The sequence below is a fragment of the Theropithecus gelada genome, chromosome 2 (genome assembly GCF_003255815.1).
Source record: "Theropithecus gelada isolate Dixy chromosome 2, Tgel_1.0, whole genome shotgun sequence".
NCBI lineage: Eukaryota > Metazoa > Chordata > Mammalia > Primates > Cercopithecidae > Theropithecus > Theropithecus gelada.
The window spans coordinates 43,637,501-43,652,183 of NC_037669.1; the positions used below are offsets into that span (position 1 = coordinate 43,637,501).

At 43.5% G+C, this 14,683-nt stretch overlaps 1 protein-coding gene across 6 annotated transcripts in view; it reads right to left on the reverse strand.

Moving 5' to 3' along the window:
• MYLK (myosin light chain kinase) overlaps positions 1-14,683 on the reverse strand; it is a 287,445-nt gene that overhangs the window by 173,376 nt on the left and 99,386 nt on the right. For all 6 annotated transcript variants that reach the window (XM_025377289.1, XM_025377293.1, XM_025377292.1 and 3 more), the window contains one exon: positions 8,846-9,013. In XM_025377289.1, coding sequence (XP_025233074.1) covers positions 8,846-9,010 — 165 coding nt within the window. In that variant the 5' untranslated portion in view covers positions 9,011-9,013. The remainder of the gene's footprint in view (positions 1-8,845; positions 9,014-14,683) is intronic.

Consider the following 14,683-nt stretch of genomic DNA (forward strand, 5'->3'; position numbering starts at 1 on the left):
AGTAGTCCTGTCTCCCTGAATGAGGGGGCGGACTGCAAGCCCCACATGGGGAATGTCTATTAGAAGGCTTCACAGAGAGGACTTGGTCATGGTCACAGGCTTGTCATGGAGCAAGTGGACGGATGATGGCACATTCAACACACTTCCATCCTGTTTCTTAAAAACTAACATCTACAGCAGGAGCTTCACTTCTTTCCATATACATGTTTAGTAAATAGGCTTTCCTTTAATTACCCCGACTTCTGCCCTACATCCACTCCTAATCTCCAAATCCTTTAATCTCAAATATATGGCTGAAGCCTCACCCTTAATTGTTCTGCAGGCAGAGCTGATACGTCCTTCAATGCAATCCCAAGAAAATCTCTCATCCACTAATGTCCCTCTCGTGTTTTTAGCGCAGCTATGAATGCATTCTCTTTGGACCTCTTCATGTTTATTTCAATGTCATATTTGTCAGGAAAGGAAGTTAATACGTCTGTTCAGTCCACCATTTTGAACCCGAAGTGACCACCAGCTGTTGACTATGATAACCTTTCAGTAATACTTGCCCTGCCACTTCTCATTCTTCTGCTTTCCCTTTGAGTACTTTGGGAACTCTGTGACATCTGGACTACCAGCCACATGGAATAGACAACTGTGGAAAATTTAGGAACACATTCAAGTTTGCTGGGATATCAAGGTTAGCATTCTACAATGAAGATGAAGGACAAAGATTCTCTCATCACAGATCATATTTTTCTTTGAATGAATCTTGAGAATTCACTTCATTCTCAAGAATGTAATGTCTTCATTTTATTATGAATGGAACAACTATTTTCAGTATATCTTCCAGCTGTGGGTTGGTGATATACAGTATGGGAAGTGGAATTATGTATGAACATATGCTCTCGATCAGCCCTGTCCGAAAGGACATTCTGTGATTATGGAAATGTTCAAGAATCTGTGCTGTCCAACATGGTAGCCATTAGCCCCATGTGACTATTGAGCACTTAAAACATGGCCGATGTGGCTGAGGAACTGAATTTTCAATTTAATTTAATTTAAATTAATCTTAATTTAAATTTAAGAAGCCACATGTGACTAGTGAGTAGGTATCCTATTGGACAATGCAATCCTATACCTTGAACAGCTCACTCTCATTGAAGGAGCAAAAGATAAACAATAATGGATCAAATTATAAATTGATTAAAAAATTGATAGAGTAGGCTGGGCATGGTGGCTCACGCCTGTAATCCCAGCACTTTGGGAGGCTAAAGTGGGCGGATCACCTGAGGTCAGGAGTTTGAGACTAGCCTGGTTTTACCAACATGGTAAAACCCTGTCTCTACTAAAAATACAAAAATTAGCCAGGTGTGCACACGCCTGTAGTCCCAGCTCCTCGGGAGGCTGAGGCAGGAGAATTGCTTGAACCTCCAACTCAGGAGGCGGAGGTTGCAGTAAACTGAGATTGTGTCATTGCATTCCAGCTTGGGGCAACAGAGTGAGACTCTGTCTCAAAAACAAAAATTGATAAAGAGTAAAAATGAGTCATATATATGTATGGTATTATAGGAATTCAGAGAAGGGAACAATTGAGGGTTAGAAAGTTCAGGATTAGAGCTGTGAGGTGGATCTGTGTGCTAGTGTGAAAACAAAAACATCGAAAGACATTCAGTAAAAAGAACAAGTTGCAGATGGTTACCAGAGGCTGGGAAGGGTAGTGGGACGGTGAGGGTGGAGGAGGAGGTGGAGATGGCTAATGGGTACAAAAAATACAGAAAGAATAAGACTTACTATTTGATAGCACAACAGAGTGCTATAGTCAATAATAATTGTATTTTTTAAAATAAAGAGTGTAATTGAATTGTTTGTAACTCAAAGGCTAAATGCTTGAGGGGATGGATACCCCATTCTCCACAATGTGTTTATTTCACATTGCATGCCTGTATCAAAATATCTCATGTACCCCACAAATATTTCCTACAATGAACTCACAAAAAAATAAAAGGAGCAAATTACAGGTTTTTATGCATACATGGCCCAGTTGTGTATATACAAGGCTATTCAGATATATGCTCATATTTGTATAGATCATTTCTGAAAGGATACTCAACATGATTAATGGTGGCTACCTACGGAGAGTAGAAATAAGGGCTAAGGCAAATAACTAAACTTTGTCTGAAGTTTTGTTTTAAAAATAGTTTAGCATTTAAATAATATTTTTCTTTGTAACAAAGTTATAGGCACAGAGAGTATTAGTGAATAATACCTTTTTAAAAGGCCAAAGTAGTCAACTCTTTCCTGTGGCTATTGGTCAAGAATGATCTTATATGATTATTGTGAATTGTCCACATCCTATAACCATGGCTCTTCTGTACTCTAATGAAATGCTTTGAAAGGAAGCATAATGAAAGTAGCCTGAAGGAGGTAGAATTTAAATCAGATCCTGAGGCTGGGTAGGATGGAAAGGAGAAGGAAGGGCATTCTTGATATAGACACAGCCTGTAGAGGAGCAGGGAGCAGGTGCATAGAGATGTGGCTGGTACAGAGTGAGGGCTCTGAAGCCAAGCAGGGAGTGCTTGGTAACAGAGGTAACAGAGACACAGGACTCTAGAAGAAGTGAGGGACCAAATCCTTATGGGCTTGACTGGCAAGACACCAGGAGTCTTAGACACTTCACCGCCATGGTTCTCCTCAGGGACACCAAACACTGCTTGAGCATTCATCATATGGCAGGCATTCATCTTATTCAAAGATGGATAAGAAATGGTCATTGCATTCAAGGAACCAGATGAGACATGTGAAGGGGCAGTGTCATGGGCAGGAGGAACATGAGACTTAGGTCCATTAAAACTGGCTCCATCACTTACTGGTGTAAATGTTATAATCCCTTGGATCCCCCAGGTTCTTATCCTATAAAAAATCAGGATAAAAGCTACCTTGCCAGGAGGATAAAATGATTAGGATAGTAAGCCTGGTACCAATAAGCCATTAACAAATATGTTAGTCCCCTTTCTATCATATCTGCCCCGTTCCTAACCCCAAACCAATAGGAAGATAAAATGTGCTTCTTGTTTACCCTTTCTCCACAAAGGTGGTGCCAAAGAAAAGGATTTGTACTGTGCCTGTGTGGGCCAGGGGAGCAGGACCATCACCAAAATACATCAGATGGAAGAAGGGAGGGAAAGGAGACAAGGCTGGAGAGTGAGGAGCTGGTCCTCAAAGGCCTTTTAAGCAGTGCTGCAGAATTTCATGCAAGGGGAGCCATCCAAGGTTCCAGCGTATAAAGCAGGAGGTGGCACCATCAGATCTACGTGGCAGGAAGATCACTTAAGTAGCAGAAGGAAGGACGAACTGGAAGGGCAGAAATCAGAGCAGGAAACCAGTCTTCAAGTCACTCCCAGCCTCATCTTAATCTCCCAATTCCTACAGTACAAACTATTTCTTGAAGAAATTCAAGCACCTAATTATACACTGTCATATCTTGCTGTTCTATATGCGCATTCTTCTCCAGAACCACATCATTAAGACTACTGAGGACAGAAAGCAAACCAGACATTTCTTTCAAATTTCTCAAAGTGCTGAACATGGTGGCTAACTGCTTCTGAGTTGGAAGTGAACTGAGTTGAAAGTTATTGGGAGACGGATACTACCACTGTTTAAAGTGTAAACTGAGGAATTTAATTATTCATGCTTCCATGGTTCAGTATTCTCATGTTCCCTTCCTCCACCCTCCACAGTTTAGACAGAAACACGCCTTGACAGGGCCAGGGCTCGCTTTTTATCACAAAGCCCACTTCAGCGAACGCTAAGGCCAGGAGTGTGAGCTGAAACCTCATTTGGGCTGTACTTCTCAAGAGACACTAAAGTATCAGCTCATCCGAGTCACAGCACAGCCAGGGCTTGTCACCATGTTTGCTTTTTTTCTGATAAGAATAAATTCCAGGGTAGAAGGGAAGAAATCTCCAGTAGTTTCATGATTTTTCCCACCATTGCTCTCTTTTCATACTTGACTCTGTGGTGGGGAAAGCAGCCCATCAACACTTCAGCTGCCAGCATGGGCAACAGAGCAGCTAGGGGTGTTTCTACCAGCCCCTGGCATTTGCGGAGCCCTGGCTGTCTGTACATGGAAGCCCCCAGCCACTCCTGAGGCCCAGCAATGAACAGACAGTGGCGCAGTCCTGTGCACTTCTCCTTCCACCCTTACATCCTGTTCTACTAGGCACGTGAGCAGAACACAGAGCCCACATCTGAATGTTCACCTACCTTACTGTCCTCCCAAGCAAACAGCTGCCCTTTGACCCCACCCCCCAGGCCTAGCAACATCTTCTTATGGGAGGAGGTCTACACAGCTGTAAGAAGTGTGCTCAGGGCCATTTGGTAAAAAAATTCCTGGGTCCTGGGTACCCAGCACATGGGGACAGTTTGGCTCCAGTGGGCATATCCCTTGGGCAAACAGGTCGCCTGCTCCACTGCTCTGTGGAGAGAGAACAGCTGGATAAAGGAACAGGGGCTTCTAGGTTGTGGGCATGGGAAGGGGGATCTGGTTGTCTGGGTCTACAGGTGGAAATGAGATAAAGTTTCATGAATTCCTGAAAATACAGTCTCCTCAAGCTTTGGGCTGGCAAAGCTAAAAAAAAAAAAAGAAGAAGAGGAAGAGGAAGAGGAAGAGGAAGAGGAAGAGGAAGAAGAAGAAGAGGAAGAAGAAGAGGAAGAAGAAGAAGAAGAAGAAGAAGAAGAAGAAGAAGAAGAAGAAGAAGAAGAAGAAGAAAGAAGAAAGAGAGGAAGAGGAAGAGGAAGAGGAAGAGGAAGAGGAAGAAGAAGAAGAAGAAGAAGAAGAAGAAGAAGAAGAAGAAGAAGAAGAAACAGAAGGGAAGGGGAGGGGAGGAGAGAGGAGAGGAGGGAAGGGACTTAGGTCAAATCGGTAGACACTAATCAAATAGTAGTTGTTGACTTCCTCTTATAAATCCTAGGCCCTGTTGGTTAAAGTCTGATGGCCACAGCCAGGGAGTGAATGAATTCTTCTAGAATGATTTCACTGCAGGGCCACAATCAACTCAGAATAAGGAACCCCTATCCCTGTGCAATGTCTTCCTCCTATTCATTCCCTTCATTTAAGGAGACACTATCTCCACAAGCATCTCATGAGCTATTTATCAGTTAGGAATACTTTCTGTAACATTTCCTGTGTGAATCACTGCAAAGATCGTATCTGGGACAGCCTTTGAGCTTTAGGATTTGTGTCTCTTAGCTGCTGGTTCTTTTCACTCCCTCTACTGCTGTCCCCCTGCCACCAACCAATCCTTAGTGTGCAGGCTTGTTGCCTCATGGTTTTAATCTGGCTGCCCAAGCACCAGGTATTACACCTGTATTCAAGGCAGGAAGCAAGGGAAGGGTGGAATATGAGAGCACCAGTGATATCTTTTTATCTTCCTTTAATCAGAAGTCTAGGGCTTTCCCAGAAGCTCCCTGACTTCAGCCCAAATGTGTCACTGGGCTACCTTTAGCTGCAAAGGAAGCCTCTACAGTGGACCCCACCACGGAACAGGGCAAAGGCAAAAGGGCCTGGTCATAGGTTATGTGTTGGCTACCCAATGTATCTCCCACAAGGTGGAAAAGCCCTAAAGGCTTTGAGAGACTGAGCCCACAGAGATGAGCATCTCATAGTTCGGAGCTCCTTGGAAAGAGGCTTGAACCACCAGGGGGTGCCTATTGTCCCATCTTAATGTCACCCAAGTCTCTAGATAGAAAGAGGAGCTTTATTGAAGGTAGTGGTTCATTAAGTCCTTTGTCTAAAAGTAGGCATAAAAAGGAAATGGGGCAGAGTAGGCAATAGTTTTTAACATCTTACGAGAATAAAAACCAAAAGCACCCATTTGAAGAACTTCTGATTGGCAGCTCCGAAGGCAGTAGGAAACAAATCTTTAGAACTTTGTCACATCTGTGGTCTCCACTGTGTTTCCCAGTGATGGGAGGGTCCCTGAACCTCTTTCAGAAGAAGCTGGGAAGTCCTAGGACCCTCCACTGCCTCCACTGTGGGGGCAAGTTCACGGAGGAAAGCAGGCAGAGGTGCTGTGAACACAGGCCAGGAGGAAGATTCCTGTCAGCTGTGACGGGGACCAGCCTGGGCCCCAGAAGTTGCTTGAAGGCATACTTTTTACGTTAGTCACTCATAAGAGGTCCTGCAAGAGCTCAGTTACCAGAGAAATGTGGTCCTGAGGCCATCCTGAGAGTGATACCAGGACTGATTCTGTGACGACTGAGCACCTAGAACAGGACCTGGAGGGAGGGGTGTGTCCCAGGACCTGGAGGGAGGGGTCGGCTTCAGGCAAGGTCAAGTGACCCCAACAGTGAAGGCTGACACGCATTGAAGGCAGATCACCACTGACTATGCCCAATAGGGAACTTCGAGTTTTGAGCGTTTGGAGCTTATTATAACCAGCAACTCCTGCTCAAAACCCCTGCCACGTCAGGCTAACACCACCTAACTCTTCACTTCTCTGAGGTCACCAGGTCAGAAACACCCCCTGTTTAACTTCATCTTTGTATCAAAACAACCAGCTGTCTTCTTCGGGGATCGTGTGATGTGCGGCCCTTCCCTGATGCAAAAGTCTCTTTGTGTTCTTTCCTGCACTAACACCACACACGTGCAGCATGCTAGCTTCCAGGGCATTTTCTTCCACAGTCTCTCCCTCTGCGTTTGTCTCTGCAAGACAGCCAGATGCTTTCGATGTCTCTCTGGAATAGTCTTTCTTCTGTATACATCAGTGTGCTGCCAAGGCATTGTTCTGGGTTAATTCAAGTCAGGTGGCAAGTGGTCAAGTAGCACTGCAGTCTGACTCATGAAGAACACAGGCATTTTGACATAGAGTCCACATGTAACATACAAAGTCAACTATTTCATCCATATAAGAAAAATAAAATTTTCACATAGAAAGCTACATTTTAAGAATACTGCAGTCAACACTGAATTAAATGACTCTAAATTGTTCATGTTAAAATGGTTAAATTTATGTTATGTAAATTTTAACTCCTTAAGAAAAATATTGTCTTACCAAAGTATAGTTTCTAACTTTATGAAGTACTTTTACTATCTATCAACTTTTCTTCTTCCACCCCTGTGCGCCAGAAATACAGTAACAGCCAGTTGTCTTTTCTCAGAGAAGAAAACCTTAGCCACATAGAAGGTATGACTTGCCAACCAGAGGACACTGAGCAACCAAGAACTCCAGTGTGTTGGCTCCTGGCCGATGCTCAGGCATTGGAAGTTCCAAATCAAGTCACTCAAGGCATGGTTCTTTCATTGACGCCACAGTCAGCAAAGGAAGCAAAGGCATCATCACATGAGATGGTTGCTGCCGTCTCTTCCTCTCCACGTTTGTTTGAATTGAGGAAGGAGTTTATGTCTCACAAGCAGTATGGCAGAAGGGTGGGTGTGCAGTTAAGATCCATTTTGCTGTCTGAGCCATTTCTCAAATGTTTTTTACTTTTTAATTTTCTAAGTGTATAATTCAGTATTTTGTAAGTACTGCACATTCAAAAGTTGTAACCACCACTACTAACTTCAGAACATTTTCATCAGCCCCAAATAAATCCTGTACCTATCAGCAGTCACTCCCCATCCCTCTTCCCCCCAGCCCCTGGTGACTACCTTTCTACTTTCTGTCTCTATAGATACTCCTATTCTGGACATTTCATATAAATGGAATCCTATAATCAATCAGTGGCTTTTTGTGTCTGGCTTCTTTCACTTAGCACAATGTGTCAAGATTCATCCATGTTATAGCATGAGTCAGTACTTCATTCCTTTTTATGGTCATCTAAACCATTTATGAGCCCCCAGAGATTCTTCCTGTTGCTTCTTTCCTGTTAGCTTTGAGGATAAGAGGACAGAGGGGACCACAGTCAGGGCAACAGAAGACAGCCCTCATCCTGGTAGTGCCGAGAGAGAAACAGACTCCCCAGGAACGTCACTAACATCCCCAACAATCTTCTTCTGGTAAAAGATATGAAAGGACTAGTAGGTCAGAATCATTAGCAAACAGTCTTGATTACACAGGTCCGTGCACAGCATGCAATTCAGTACAGCCCCAGGCCATTTTCAAGGCAGCAACTCCTGCAAACTCTTCAGACAACCACGTAGCCAGACCCACCAATTACAACAAAGGTATGGTCTGGCATCATTCAGAAAGAATCATCAGCCTGACCCCCTCCTTCTACAAGCTTTCAGGAGCTCCCTCTTAGACTGCTGAGCCATAGCGCAGCAATTCTTCAGTGTTCTCTCCTCCTCTGAGTACAAGGTAGACAAGGAATGATCATGCCTATTTGCAGAAGAAGAAGTGGAGTCCCAGTAAGGGCAAGTGACCAGTATTCATTTATGACAGGTGACAGAAGTGAAATGAGAGGTCCTATCACTGCTCTGCGTATACCAAGTAGATCTACAAGAAGGTCAGCTAACTAAACACTCCTTCCAGGGATAAAGTAAGAGAAAAATTATAGTCAAATCTCAATTGTCCAGATTTGTGGACATATATAAACCCAAGCTGTATTCTTCCTGCCACCGGACCATGTCTTCTTTTCCTGTAATTACATAGCATGTACCCAGAACACAACCTACATCAACAGCAAAACATCACAGGATGGTCAACTTGCAGCGTCCTCCCCACCCCCAAGTTCTCCAGCACAGACCAAAACCCACCACAAACAAAAGAAAGAGAGAAAAGTGGCACAGGTTCATTTTACATGAAGGTCCAAACAAAAATTGAGCCTTCTATTACATCCAGCTGGCCCAGGAGAAGGCTTGACAAGGAGCAGTGGCCCCTGCCCAGCCTTCCCCACAGTCTCCCCATCCAGCCACACTTCTTACCCGCCCTTCGAACTTGGCAGTGGCTCCTTCTTTGATGCAGAGGTTCCGAGGGGGCAAAATGAAAGCAGGGGCCTCTGTCAGGGGCATGGAGCCAACTCTTGAGGGATCCACGCTGAGGGAGGTTTTGGAAATGTGTGACGAGGCAACCAGCTTCACATCCCCCATGGTCTGCAAAAAGGAAGGAAGAGGACCGGGTCAGATCAGACAAAGCACAGCCCTGTCTTCCCTTCAGGCATCAGGTGTGTCCAGCCTGGAGGTGTGGCTTTTACGTGGAGCAGATCCCCAGTTAGGTCAGTGTCCACCCACAGTTCCTCTCTGAAGATGAGAGGCTCTGTCTTTTATACACAAAGTGCCAGGACAAGGCACAGCCCATCCTAGACAAACGCTCCGGTTCCCAGGGCAATGCCCTGCCTCCTCAAAACCCTGTGGGGAACTTCCCATCTTTTCACTGTCCCTTTCTTCTAGGAAAGGGGAAGCTGAGGACAAGAATGGAGAAACAGTTCTTGTAACAGGTATCGATAATCTGTATTTAATAGTCACTAACTCTTCAGAACCAACATCTACATTAAGCACTTCTGGTAGAAAGTAGAAACTGCTTTAGCCTGAACTGCAAGAGCTTGCAGGTTATAGAAAAATGGGATCCATACTCCAAGACAGGAAGGCAGTTTTGGGATAATACGGCAAGGACCTTGGGTGAGGTAAGGGGAGAGTCTTGGCTGAATGAAGGGAAGGAGGCAGGCAAGGGGGGACATCCCACCTCTGAGGAGCAGATTGTGAACAAGGTTCTGAGATCACAGGTCATCAGAGAAGCGGGCTGTTTTCAGATTATCCAGGCTAATGCCTCTGTTTATAACTGAAGCCCAGAGAGGGTAAGTCGCTTGCCCCAGGAGACAAAGCAAAATGATGGCATCACTGGCAAGAATACCTTAAGCCCTGACTCCTGGTCCAGGGCCTACTGGGGACTAGATAAGATGCGACTGGGGCTGGCAAGGGTACCAGAATAAGGGGTTGACGTGAGAAGTAACAGATGACTACCCATTAGAGCGATGGTCAACTCTTTTGTGATATTTAATTATTCTCAATTTTAAATACATTTCTATTCTCAATTTTAAATACATTTCATCATAAAACTTGAAAATTATCAATATGTAAAAATAATAAGTTATCATTTATTGAGAATACATTCTGTTCCAGGCACCATATCAAGCACTTGATACATTATCTCATTTGTTTTAATCCTCAGAACAACCCCATGAAGTATGTATAGTCATCATTTTGCAAATAAAGAAGCTGAGCTCAGACAGGTGGAATAACTTGCCCATTACACAGTTATTCAGTGGCAGAAGTGGAAGTTAAACCCAGATTTATCAGGCTCCAGAGTTCTTTTAAAATGTGAAAATGTGAAACTAAAATAAAAGTTTTTTTAAGTGAAAAGATCCATAATTCTATTATATAGAATGGTGGTGCATTTCCCTCCAATTTTGTTTTTATCAATATAGAAAAACACATATCTTACATCGTTGAAAGCATACCATGTACATAGATGTTTTCTATTTTTTTCCCTACAACTTTTCTTAAAATAAGGGGGAAACGTTGCTTTTAAGACATTCGATTTTCAAATATGCATCATATTGATGTATGACTTACATAACTATCTCCCTACTGCTGGCCATTTGGATAGTTTCTAAATATTTTATGATGCCTGGTGATGAGCCTATGTGTGCTGAAATCTATGCCTGAGTTCCTACAGATTTCCTTAGGAATGATTCCTAAAGTGGAATTATTATAAATACATATCTGAGTCCTTGATTGCAAGCAACAGAAGCTAACTCTGGCTCTTATAAACAGAGAAGAGATTTGTTGGAAAGATGGTGGAGTTTCAGGGGGAATTTCCAAAATCCATAAAAAAATCTGAAGAACCAGGCCGGGAAAACGTTGCAGTTGAGAGCAGCTAGGTGGTCGGACTCCAGCCAAGGCCATTGGACAATCACTGCCACCACCTGGAATACATCCTAAGTGTCCCTGTCCCAGGTTCCAAGTGCAGGTGGGGACAACTCCAGGCTGACCATCATTTCTTACCACAAAATCCCTGGTGACTGGCCCAGATGTGGGACACACATCTGCTGAACTGAAGAGAAGCCATATTCCTAGATTTGCTTTTCTATTCATTTTCTTTGGCTGTCTGGTCACACACTTAAGTCCTATGCTGTGAGTCAGGTAAGCTGACACAAATGAACAACGCTTTCTGGGGCATGTAATTAGTTTGTTTAAATTTAATAATCTCTAACAAAAATAAAATGGGGATATCTCTTGTGAAGTTCCAGTGAAGGTAGCAAAGGGACTAGGCTCATTTGTAATAGGGCACATCCCATGCTTGATAAACCCAGCTTTCTCTTTCACTGATAAGATATTAGCTTTGCAAACAAAATTCCTTTCCAAATGATAAGACTCACAGGTTCCCTGCAGTAGGTGACAATAAAAGCAAACACTAGTGTAGCACTTCCTAGATGTGGGGTACTCTTCCAAGCCCTTTATAAATAATAAATAGCTAATTTGCTCCTTACAACACTATGAGACAGCAAATCTTGGTATCCCCAATTTATGGATTAGACACCTGAGGCACAGGGAGATTGAGAAATTTGTCCAAGTTCATGCTTTTATTAGGGGGCAGAACAGGCATTTGAACCCAAGCACCTGGTGCCAGAGCCGCTATTCTTAACCACTGGGCCCTCTTCCCTCTCGTAAGCAGCCAAATGGGCTGGTGGGAAAGGAAATGTCAAAGTTGAGATAACAAGGGGAAAAGCTGAGAGCCGCTACCATATATATACAAAATTAAAATATTCTGTAATACTATCAACAACATTAAAAGATGGGTGATAACCTGGAATAAAATGTTTGCACCAAACAAAAGTCTTTACATATCAGAAGAAAGCAGTCCAACAGATCAACAGGTGGATGATATGACCTGAACAGTGCACAGAAGATGTACCACTGAACACTGCTTGGCTCCAACGATAATCCAAGACTGCAAATTAAGAATAAGCTGTCACTTTTTAAAAATGAACCAAAACATTTCATTTAAATGACATTTAAGAAGAAACATAACCTATGCTGCTGGTGAGACCATGGAGAGATGGACATGCCCACACCCTCCGTGGGGAATAAAAACTGGTGTAGTCTTTCTGGAAAGCAATTTGGTAAAAAGACTCTTAAAAATACATCCATATCTTTTCCCAATAATCCTACATTTAGAAATAAATTATTGGGAAAGAATCAGAGATACAGCCCAAAATTTATTTACAAGAACACTATTTGCATTATTTATGACAGAAGCTAGACTGTATTTTAAAAAATCCAACAGTGAGAACTGGTCAAATACAGTGGAATACCAGATGGCTTTATGGATACACATTTACAGGGAAAATAATGATACGAATTTGATGATATAGAAATTTTAAATTAAAAAAATTATGGAAAATTTCAAACACGCAGAACAGTAGAATGAATGATAAAATGAGCACCCACAGTGCCTATCACCTAGATTTAACAATTAACATTTTGCCATATTTATAGCATTTATAGCATATACTGTATGTTTGTAGAACCATTTAAAAGCAGTCATACTATAATTTTAATGGCAAGCATCAAGATATATTCATTCACTCAATTAAAATATATTTATTAAATACCTACCATGTGCCAAGCTACAGACTTGGTATACAGCAGCAAACAATTACACGAGTGGGGCATGTGTGTTGTGTGTTTGTGTGGCGACCGTAGAAACACGGGACTGGGGAAGGAATGGGCCTCTGATATCCCACATAGCTACCCAGGACCACACCCCAGTAGGAACACTGCTCCCTGTGCCCTCCTCCTCTGCCACAGAGGTGAAGTGACAGATACACTGTGCAGCTAGGACCGGGTAGAGGTGGGGACAGATATCATGAGGATCAGACTTTTGTGACCCTGCCACAAACCCAGGGGCACGGCCACTTTAAAGCTGTGGGCTGGGCAAGGCGCTCCAACTCTCTTGGCTTCCATCTCTTTCTCTGTCAAATGGAACGATCATATCAGCCTCATAAAGTTGAAGGGAAGGCTTGAATGAGAATGTATATAACACCCATAATATAGCACAAAAGGCATTCAATAGCAGTGACTGTCAACATCATTATCATCCAGTTCCCAAAGGGACGCCCATCTCTCCACCCTGAATATAGATCTAGACCCTTTCACCAAGGACAGCAAGAAGCCCCAGTTATCTTCAGGCAAGGGTATCTGAGTGGGGTGACTGGAAAACAGCAGCAGGAAGCAGATAGCAGAATTCCCTGGGAAGGTGGGGAGGAGGGCCTGAGGCCCATGAGCAGCTTCCTGCAGCACCTTTGTGTCTGTACTAGCAGCATCATTTAATGAGCAAGGTGTATGTGCTGACATCACGCTGGACACTCATCTCAATCAGAAAGAGCAGTTCTAATGATCACCCCTTCACAATGAAGACACGGAGGCTCAGAAAGCCAACTACTCTTGTCTAAGGTCACACAGCTCAAAAGTGAAAACCAAACCAAGGTCTGATTACAAAGTCAAAATCTGCTGGCTTCTTGGAGGCCCCAAATCTCAAATGAGGCATTTCTTGCCATCCCCAGTAACGAGAAATGCAATAGGCAGAGGCTTGGGAGTTGTACAGAGGAAGAGGAGCAGAGGACGTGCCTCCCCCTTCTGCTGTCAGGCCTGGCTTTGAAGACACAAGACTCTTCTCTACCTTTGCTTTCAGGGGAGCTGGAAGCTAGGAGTGGTGAGATCCTCCTGGAAGGCAGGAGTGGCTCAGGACCCTCTGTGCAAGTCCTCTTGATCTAAACCCATGGAAATCTCCTGAAGGCCCCAGATGTTCTCATCAAAAGGCACCTGCTTGGTCTCAAGAGCACATTAGACAGGAGTCATCCAGCCCTAGGAGAGGTGTGGCTTCAGATTAGAAAAGGAACAGGCAAATCAATACAGCAAGGGAACATCTAGTCCCTTGCAAGGCGGTTTTGTGGGGGAGAGTTACTCAACTATTGTGTGGGCAGGACCAGAGCCCAGCCACACCAAACAGCTCTGCTCACCCTCAGCCCATCGCTCCACCCACTGCCATCCTCAGCATAAACAGATCCCTGCCACACAATTAATGGTTACTGACATATGTGGAATGCTCTGTCACAATATAATAATAATAATAATAATAATAATAATAAAGTAAATTAGACTAAACCTTGTTCCTCTCTAATCCCTTGTCAAGCCTGTTGACTATATTCCAATCAAGAAAACCAGAGAGGTTGGGTGATTTCTGCAATAATTTCTCTAATGGCAGAGCAATGCTCAGTGGCTAGAATCAAACACACTCAGCTAGGGGGTCTTATTCAATACAAGCTAAACACAGATCAAACGGGAAACACAGAGAAGTAAGAAGAAAAAAACAGAGCAGTGGTTCAAGAGCAGGAAACTTCCCCCTTACCCCTTTACCCCTCACCCCATGATGCTTGGGCCAAAGCCCACCTCCAAATGAGGCTTTCACAACTAGCATAATATATTAAACATCTGAAGCAGCAGTGAGTTAATTGGACTTTAATTTGATCAAAAGCACTTTAAATTGTCTCTTGAACCCAGAAAGGAACACTTTCAACTACAGCGAAAAGAGATTGCAACTAGGAGGCAAATGACTCAGAAAATAAGTTTAAAAAAGCAGGGCTCAAGAAATACCACAGAACGAGTTTAGAGAAACCAGTTGTCCCCTTCCCTACCTAAAGGGTACACACTTTAAGTGATCATTGTCTTGAAGCACCTGGTCAGTTTGCCGGGCATCTTGGA